This window comes from Puma concolor, chromosome D3 (assembly GCF_028749965.1).
Source record: "Puma concolor isolate L17-30 chromosome D3, mPumCon1.1.hap2, whole genome shotgun sequence".
Taxonomy (NCBI): Eukaryota; Metazoa; Chordata; class Mammalia; order Carnivora; family Felidae; genus Puma; species Puma concolor.
This window is the reverse complement of record NC_141678.1, coordinates 34171119-34180305: the sequence shown is the minus strand read 5'-3', so window position 1 is coordinate 34180305 and position 9187 is coordinate 34171119. Positions and strand designations below refer to the sequence as shown.

The 9187-nt window shown below is 42.9% G+C and overlaps 1 protein-coding gene across 2 annotated transcripts in view; it reads left to right on the top strand.

Moving 5' to 3' along the window:
* Positions 1-765: 765 nt before the first annotated feature.
* NAPG (NSF attachment protein gamma) overlaps positions 766-9187 on the top strand; it is a 29653-nt gene continuing 21231 nt past the window's right edge. For both annotated transcript variants that reach the window (XM_086682448.1, XM_025931238.2), the window contains exon 1: positions 766-922. In XM_086682448.1, coding sequence (XP_086538574.1) covers positions 867-922 — 56 coding nt within the window. In that variant the 5' untranslated portion in view covers positions 766-866. The remainder of the gene's footprint in view (positions 923-9187) is intronic.

Here is a 9187-nt window from a genome sequence, read left to right as displayed (position 1 = left end):
AAGGTGAGCGTTCTGTTGAAGGTGAAAAATTCCTGGCACGAGAAAAGGTGATGTGGAATGGCAGGAGGAGGTTAAGTGGAGGTTAAGTACGCAGTTACGAGTAATTAGTAAGGTCAAGAGTATGATCCTGGGAATGGGTGGATGAGTTGGTGGGGTTAGAAACTGAGAGGCTGCCTAGGCATTGCAGGAATCGTCTTTGTGGATATTGAAATCACCGTGAGCTAGCAATTGAGCCAAGGGTGTTACTGGCTATTATTTCTGCTTGAACATTGCAAGCGATCCTAACTCCGTTTCATTCAGAGCGCTCACCGTAGTTTGTAGCGGCTGGGTGATTATTTGACAGTAACCAGGACGGACAGTCTGTTTTGCTTATTGACTGACGTATAGTTGGCGCTCAAAAGGCAGGATGAGTGAATGAATACTCTTGCAGTCATGGGACAAATGTAGTAAATTATAGCACCAACGTATTTTCACATGAAGAGAAAAGCAAGGCTCCGCGAGGGCGGGGGTTTTTGTCTGTTGTACCTCCTGCTGATTTCCCGGTGCTTGGAACAGTGCCCGGCACATATTAGATGTTCAGTAAATAATCATCGAACGAACGCCGGAATGAAACAACCACCGTCATTGCCCACGGCGCCTGCGCTAGAAGCGCAAGGCTCACGCGAAACCTGGCACTCTGCGCCTGCGCGTTGTGTGCCTGCGCTGCCTCTAAACGCCCCGCCCCCAGCCTGCTTTGCCGCATTAGGTTTGAGCCCTACAGGCCCCTGTAGCAGCCGGGCTGCCGCGTCGTCCCGGCTTTCCCCTCGGCGTTCCCACGCCTCCTCAGCCGGGCTCTCGCCCTCCACGTCAGGGCCCGGACCTTCGAGATGGCGGCTCAGAAGATAAATGAGGGGCTGGAGCACCTCGCCAAAGCAGAGAAATAGTGAGTGAGAGACACTGACGTGGGCCGCTGTCCCGGCAGTGGGTCGGTGCCCCCACCCCCGCCCGGTCCTGGCACCTGGGAGTTGGAGGGAGGGCGCGGGGGAGCGAGCGGGGAAGGCAGCGGCCTCCCGGAGGGGCTGCGGCCTGGGCGGGGCCAGCTTCTCCTCCGGAAGCGGACTTGGTCCCCCCCTGCCGGAAGTCGTCTCCTCTGTCTTTAGGGGTCGGTGGGCTGGAGGCTGTGCAGCTGCTTCTGTTCTGGGCTCTCTGGACTGGATGATTGGTTTAGGAGACCGTCTTGTGCACTGTAGTTTAGCAGCGTCCGTGGCCTCTAGCTACTAGATGCCTGCAGCACCTCTCCTCCCTGTTCGAGCCGACGAAACTGACCCCCTGGGAGATAAAATCGCCTTCTTGAAAACCAGCACTCTAAAGTAGAGTTGAGAAAGGAGCTACAGATGTACCCTGAAAACTCCGCAGTTGTCTCTTGTGTCCCAATATACGGTTTCTGGGGGGTTGAGCTTCCTTAGTCATTTTATGTGTTCGCCCAGCTTCTGAGATGGTACTTAAGTAGGCACCCAACAGACATTTGCGGAACTGAACTGATTCGTCCAGTCCTTGAACACTCTCCTCCTCCTCCGTGTCATTACTGCAACGAATTTTTGTATAGCAGTACTACAACGTGAAAAAGTCTATACGGTGCCGTGTGTCAGATGCTTCACATACCTGATCTGAGATCTTTACAACTTTGGACGTGCAGAATCTCATTTTACAGAAGAGGAGGCGAGGCTTGGAGAAGCTTTATGGTGACTTGCCCGAAGCTGTACGGTTGAAAGATGGCAGCGCCAGTTTTTGAACAGTGGGAAAATTCAAGATCTTTCCGGTGTACCATATCACTGCTTCCAGGCAGTGTGTAAGGTACTGGAAATGACCACAACAGTCTTGCTTTCTACTGAGAGCAAACAAAAGTATCATTAGAAAAGTGTGTGTACTAAGGACCAGAATAAAGCTGTGTTAACTTTGCTTTGGTAGCACAGGGAGAGAAGTTTCTTCTGCCTGGGGAAATTTAGGAAGATTTCCCAGAGGTGATTTCTGAGCAGGGCGTTTTTAGACGGAGGGAAAATCCTGTGAGACAGAATTTATGCACAGGATGTAGTCTGAGCACAGCCCTGAAAATATGCTGGGAGAATAGTTAGTGTAGAGTAGTTGTAGTGCCAGGGGATGAGCTACAGCAGAGAATTTGGGGTCGGACTTTAAAGGGGCTGCCCCTCTGATGGTCCTGAACCTTAGCTCTTCTGGGGATCATATAAGGAGTGGGACGTGTTTGGGTTTACTTTTGGCAGAAGAGGTGTGGCAGCAACATGGAGAATGGGCAGGGAGAGAGAAAAGTGAGAACTTTGGCCTATTCAGTAAGCAAACATCTGCAAAGTTGTCCTGTGTATCTGTCCCAGCCACTGGGGTTATTGAGGTAATGAAAAGTGGTCCTTTGCTCAGGAGCCTAGACTTCACAGGTGGGCACATAAGTCAGATATTAAATGCTAGAATAGAGGTATGCAGTGGTTTCAGTGGATATACAAAGCAAGGAAAAGTTACTATCCTCGGGGTGGGGGAAATGGAAGAAGAGAGCAGGCAGGAAAGGTGACTTTCCCATGACAGGTTAGTAGACTTGACCGGGGTCCAAATTAAAGTAACTGTGCAGGGGGCAGGATTGGGCAACATCTGTCAGACAGAATTGGCAATCTTTAATGACTTGACCGGAGTGAAAAGCTTGACAAGAGTCAAGGTTTCGGAGAGTTTGGAGAGATGAAGTGGAAGAGAGATCTTCAGCTATTGACTCTGCTCTTTTTTTAATTTAAAAAAAAAAAAATTTAAATTAAAACAATTTTTTTAAATTAATTAATTAATTAATTTATTTATTTATTGAGAGAGAGAATCCTGAAAGGATTCTGCAGTCACAGCACGGAGCCCAATGAGGGCTCGATCTCCGGGACCAAGAAATCATCACCTGAGCCAAGGTCAAGAGTCAGATGCTTAACTGATTGGGCCACCCAGGCACCCTTCTTTTTTGACTCTTTGGACCAAAATATCAAAAACACTAACAGGTAGAGCCATTAAATTAACCAGTGTGCCTTCTCTCTTTCTTATTAGAGGTATTTAGTTGACTGGGGATGATTTGCTGTATTTTTAAATCTCTAGCTCTTTCCATGTGTAGCACATCAGACAATACATTCATACTGTGTTTGGGTTGGGATTTAAGAAATTACGTTAGTATACAGAATATAACGAACCCTTTAGTGTAGGGTGAAGGATTAGAATTTTGCTTTATTGGAGTACTTCTCTAGTGTTGTGGATTAGACTGCAATTTAAACATTTTCTTTTTCTTTTTTTTTTTTTTCTTTTTTTTTTCAACGTTTTTTATTTATTTTTGGGACAGAGAGAGACAGAGCATGAACGGGGGAGGGGCAGAGAGAGAGGGAGACACAGAATCGGAAACAGCCTCCAGGCTCTGAGCCATCAGCCCAGAGCCTGACACGGGGCTCGAACACACAGACCGCAAGATCGTGACCTGGCTGAAGTCGGACGCTTAACCGACTGCGCCACCCAGGCGCCCCTTCTAAACATTTTATTTTTCTGAGCAATAATATTCTTGGTGAGCTTAAAAAATGGGTCACACATTTGGATCTTATAGCAGTAAATACGCAAACACAAATGTTAAACATGCTTATTTGGCAAAAAATATTGCTTAAAAGTTAGGGCTGACAAAATAAACATGTATTTCTGAGGGCTCTTGGGGATTCCCCCGTCTTTCAGTTAGGGTGCTCCTTTGAAGCACCTTACAGTGTTCTGTGTAAGTAGACTTTCCTTATTGAATTGAAATTTAGAAACTAAAATGACATTTATTTAGCAGTTCTTATGCACACCCAAGTTTGACAGTCACTTTACTTTAGTGACTTTAAAGTGTTACTTTAAAGTTACTTCAAAGTGTGAGTCTGAGCTTATTTTAAAATAAAAAAGGAATAAAATATTGAAGAAAGGGCAAGTAAGGTAAGGACTCAAAATTGATGGTCCTTTGCTTTGGTTTCTAAGGAACCAGTGGTCATCCTGGAATAGCTTCTGTTGTTTTCATAACATCCTCATCTTTCTTGTTATCCTCCCTGTTCACTGGTGTGAGTTCTCAACCCGTGTTGCTGACTCCCTGTGTTGTTCCTCTGAATGTTTGTATTCTGTAGTCTTTCTGCTCATTCTCTAAGATATCCCTAGGGGATCTTACCTAGGCCCCTGGTGTGGCATAAGCCAGTGGCTCCTTAGTTAATACCTCTAGCCCCTCCTGAGCTTCAGCCTCATGAATCCAAATGCTTACTTGATGCTGTGCTGCAGAGGGTCTCAAGCGTTAATGCACCTCACGGTTTGTTATACTGTGATTGCTGCTGCCAGCCCGGGGTTTCTGGTTCTGTAGGTCTGGGGCAGGATGAGTTACTATTTCTAGCATGCTTTCTGGCAGTGCTGGTCTGGGGACCCCGCACTGAGAATTTCTGCTGTATGTGGATGTTATACCAACATTTCAAAAGAAGGAAATCCACATCTATGATAGTGAAAGGGAAAATGGCGAGGTTGTAGTTCATTGTGAATAAATTTGGGTAGAGGTGGGCAAGATGGGGACTTTGTACCTGGTGGCTTCCCCATGTTGTTGTTGGTGTTTTGTTTTTAATATGAAATTCATTGTCAGATTGGTTTCCATACAACACCTAGTGCTCATCCCAACAGGTGCCCTCCTCAATGCCCATCACCCACTTTCCCCTCCACCCTACGCCCCCATCAACCCTCTCTTTATTCTCAGTATTTAAGAGTCTCTTATGGTTTGCCTCCTTCCCTCTCTGTAACTTTTTTTCCCCCCTTCTCCTCCCTGCTGGTCTTCTGTTGAGTTTCTCAGGATCCACATATGAGTGAAAACATAGGGTATCTGTCTTTCTCTGTATGACTTATTTCACTTAGCATCACACTATCCAGTTCCATCCACATTGCTATAAAAGGCCATATTTCACTCTTTCTCATTGCCACGTAGTATTCCATTGTGTATATATACCTCAATTTCTTTATCCATTCATCAGGTGATGGACATTTAGGCTCTTTCCATAATTTGGCTATTGTTGAAAGTGCTGCTGTAAACATTGGGGTACAAGTGCCCCTATGCATCAGCACTCCTGTATCCCTTGGGTAAATTCCTAGCAGGGCTATTGCTGGGTCACAGGGTAGATCTATTTTTAATTTTTTGAGGAACCTCCACACTGTTTTCAGAGTGGCTGCACCAGTTTGCATTCCCACCAACAGTGCCAGAGGGTTCCCGTTTCTCCACATCCTCGCCAGCATCTAGAGTCTCCTGATTTGTTCATTTTAGCCACTCTGACCAGCGTGAGGTGGTATCTCAGTGTGGTTTTGATTTGTATTTCCCTGATGAAGAGCAACATTGAGCATCTTTTCATGTGCCTGTTGGCCATCTGGATGTCTTCTTTAGGGAAGTGTCTATTCATGTTTTCTGCCCATTTTTTCACTGGATTTTTTTTTTTGGGTGTGGAGTTTGGTGAGCTCTTTATAGATTTTGGATACTAGCCCTTTATCTGATATGTCATTTACAAATATCTTTTCCCATTCCGTCGGTTGCCTTTTAGTTTTGTTGATTGTTTCCTTTGCACTGCAAAAGCTTTTTATCTTGATGAGGTCCCAATAGTTCATTTTTGCTTTTAATTCCCTTGCCTTTGGAGATATGTCAAGAAATTGTTGCGGCTGAGGTCAGAGAGGTTTTTTTCCTGCTTTCTCCCCTAGCGTTTTGATGGGTTCCCCTGTCTCACATTCAGGTCCTTCATCCATTTTGAGTTTATTTTTGTGAATGGTGTAAGAAAGTGGTCTAGTTTCATTCTTCTGCATGTTGCTGTCCAGATCTCCCAGCACCATTTGTTAGAGACTGCCTTTTTTCCATTGGATATTCTTTCCTGCTTTGTCAAAGATTAGTTGGCCATACTTTTGTGGGTCCAATTCTGGACTCTGTATTCTATTCCATTGGTCTATATGTCTGTTTTTGTGCCAATACCATGCTGTCTTGATGATTACAGCTTTGTAATAGAGGCTAAAGTCTGGGATTGTGATGCCTCCTGCTTTGGTCTTCTTCAATATCACTTTGGCTATTCAGGGTCTTTTGTTCCATACAGGGTCTTTTGTTCCATACAGACTTTAAGATTGCTTGTTCTAGCTTCAAGAATGCTGGTGCAATTTTGATTGGGATTGCATCTTTTGTTCCATTCAGAGTCTTTTGTTCCATACAGACTTTAAGATTGCTTGTTCTAGCTTCAAGAATGCTGGTGCAATTTTGATTGGGATTGCATTGAATGTGTAGATTGCTTTGGGTAGTGTTGACATTTTAACAATATTTATTCTTCCAATCCATGAGCATGGAATGTTTTTCCATTTCTTTGTGTCTTCTTCAGTTTTCTTCATAAGCTTTCTATAGTTTTCAGCATACAGATCTTTTACATCTTTGGTTAGGTTTATTCCTAGGTATTTTATGCTTCTTGGTGCAATTGTGAATGGGATCAGTTCCTTTATTTGTCTTTCTGTTGCTTCATTATTAATGTATGAGAATGCAACTGATTTCTGTACGTTAATTTTGTATCCTGCGACTGCTGAATTCATGTGTCAGTTCTAGGAGACTTTTGGTGGAGTCTCTCGGGTTTTCCATGTATAATATCATGTCATCTGCAAAAAGTGAAAGCTTGACTTCATCTTTGCCAATTTTGATGCCTTTGATTTCCTTTTGTTGTCTGATTGCTGATGCCAGAACTTCCAACACTATGTTAAACAACAGTGGTGAGAGTGGACATCCCTGTCGTGTTCCTGATCTCAGGGGGAAAGCTCTCAGTTTTTCCCCATTGAGGATGATATTAGCTTTTCATAAATGGCTTTTATGATGTTTAAGTATGTTCCTTCTATCCCGACTTTCTGGAGGGTTTTTATTAAGAAAGGATGCTGAATTTTGTCAAATGCTTTTTCTGCATCGATTGACAGGATCGTATGGTTCTTATCTTTTCTTTTATTAATGTGATGTATCAACATTGATTGATTTGCGAATGTTGAACCAGCCCTGCAGCCCAGGAGTGCATCCCATTTGATCATGGTGAATAATTCTTTTTATATGCTGTTGAATTCGATTTGCTAGTATCTTGTTGAGAATTTTTGCATCCATATTCATCAGGGATATTGGCCTGTGGTTCTTTTTTTTTGCTGGGTCTCTGTCTGGTTTGGGAATCAAAGTAATGCTGGCTTCATAGAATGAGTCTGGAAGTTTTCCCTCCCTTTCTATTTTTTGGAACAGCTTGAGAAGGATAGGTATTACCTCTGCTTTAAATGTCTGGTAGAATTCCCCAGGGAAGCCATCTGGTCCTGGATTCTTATTTGTTGGGAGATTTTTTTTTCTTTTAATGTTTTATTTATTTTTGACAGAGAGAGAGAGAGAGAGAGAGACAGACAGAGCATGAGCGGGGGAGGGGCAGAGAGAGAGAGGGAGACACAGAATTCGAAGCAGGCTCCAAGCAGTCAGCACAGAGCCTGACACAGGGCTCTAACTCATGGACCGCAAGATCATGACCTGAGCCGAAGTCGGACGCTCAACTGACTGAGCCACCCAGGTGCCCCAAGGGAGATTTTTGATAACTGTTTCAATTTCTTCACTGGTTTTGGGTCTGTTCAAATTTTCTGTTTCTTCCTGTTTGAGTTTTGGAAGTGTGTGGGTGTTTAGGAATTTGTCCATTTCTTCCAGGTTGTCCGGTTTGTTGGCATATAGTTTTTCATAGTATTCCCTGATAATCGCTTGTATTTCTGAGGGATTGGTTGTAATAATTCCATTTTCATTCGTGATTTTATGTATTTGTATCCTCTCTCTTTTCTTTTCAAGAAGCCTGGCTAGAGGTTTATCAATTTTGTTTATTTTTCAAAAAAACCAACTTTTGGTTTCATTGATCTGCTCTACTGTTTTTTTCAGATTCTATATTGTTTATTTCTGCTCTGATCTGTATTATTTCTCTTCTTCTGCTGGGTTTAGGCTGTTTTTGCTGTTCTGCTTCTATTTCCTTTAGGTGTGCTGCTAGATTTTGTATTTGGGATTTTTCTTATTTCTTGAGATAGGCCTGGATTGCAATGTATTTTCCTCTCAGGACTGACTTCGCTGCATCCCAAAGCGTTTGGATTGATGTATTTTCATTTTCATTTGTTTCCATATATTTTTTAATTTCTTCTCTAATTGCCTGGTTGACCCATTCATTCTTTAGTAGGATGTTCTTTAACCTCCATGCTTTTGGAGGTTTTCCAGACTTTTTCCTGTGGTGGATTTCAAGTTTCATAGCATTGTGGTCTGAAAGTGTGCATGGTATGATCTCACTTCTTTTATACTTATGAAGGGCTGTTTTATGACACAGTATGTGATCTGTCTTGGAGAATGTTCCATGTGCACTCAAGAAGAAAGTGTATTCTGTTGCTTTGGGATGCAGAGTTCTAAATATATCGGTCAAGTCCATCTGATCCAATATATCATTCAGGGCCCTTGTTTCTTTATTTATTCTCTGTCTAGATGTTCTATCCATTGTTGTAAGTGGAGTATTAAAGTCTCTTGCAATTAACCACATTCTTATCAATAAGGTTGCTTATGTTTGTGATTAATTGTTTTATATATTTGGGGGCTCTGAATTCGGTGCATAGACATTTATAATTGTTAGCTCTTCTTGATGGATAGACCCTGTAATTATTATATAATGCCCTTCTTCATCTCTTGTTACAGCCTTTCATTTAAAGTCTGGTTTGTCTGATATAAGTATGACTATTCCAGCTTTCTTTTGACTTCCAGTAGCATGATAGATAGTTCTCCATCCCCCCACTTTCAATCTGAAGGTGTCCTCAGGTCTAAAATGAGTCTCTTGTAAACGGCAAATAGATGGGTCTTGTTTTTTTATCCATTCTGATACCCTATGTCTTTTGGTTGGAGCATTTAGTCCATTACATTCAATATTATTATTGCAAGATACGGGTTTAGAGTCATTGTGATATCTGTAGGTTTCATGCTTGTACTGGTGTCTCTGGTACTTTGTGGTCCTTGCAACCTTTTACTCACAGAGTCCCCTTTAGGATCTTTTGTAGGGCTGGTTTGGTGGTGATGAATTCCTTCAGTTTTTGTATGTTTGGGAAAACCTTTATCTCTCCTTCTATTCTGAATGACAGACTTGCTGGGTGA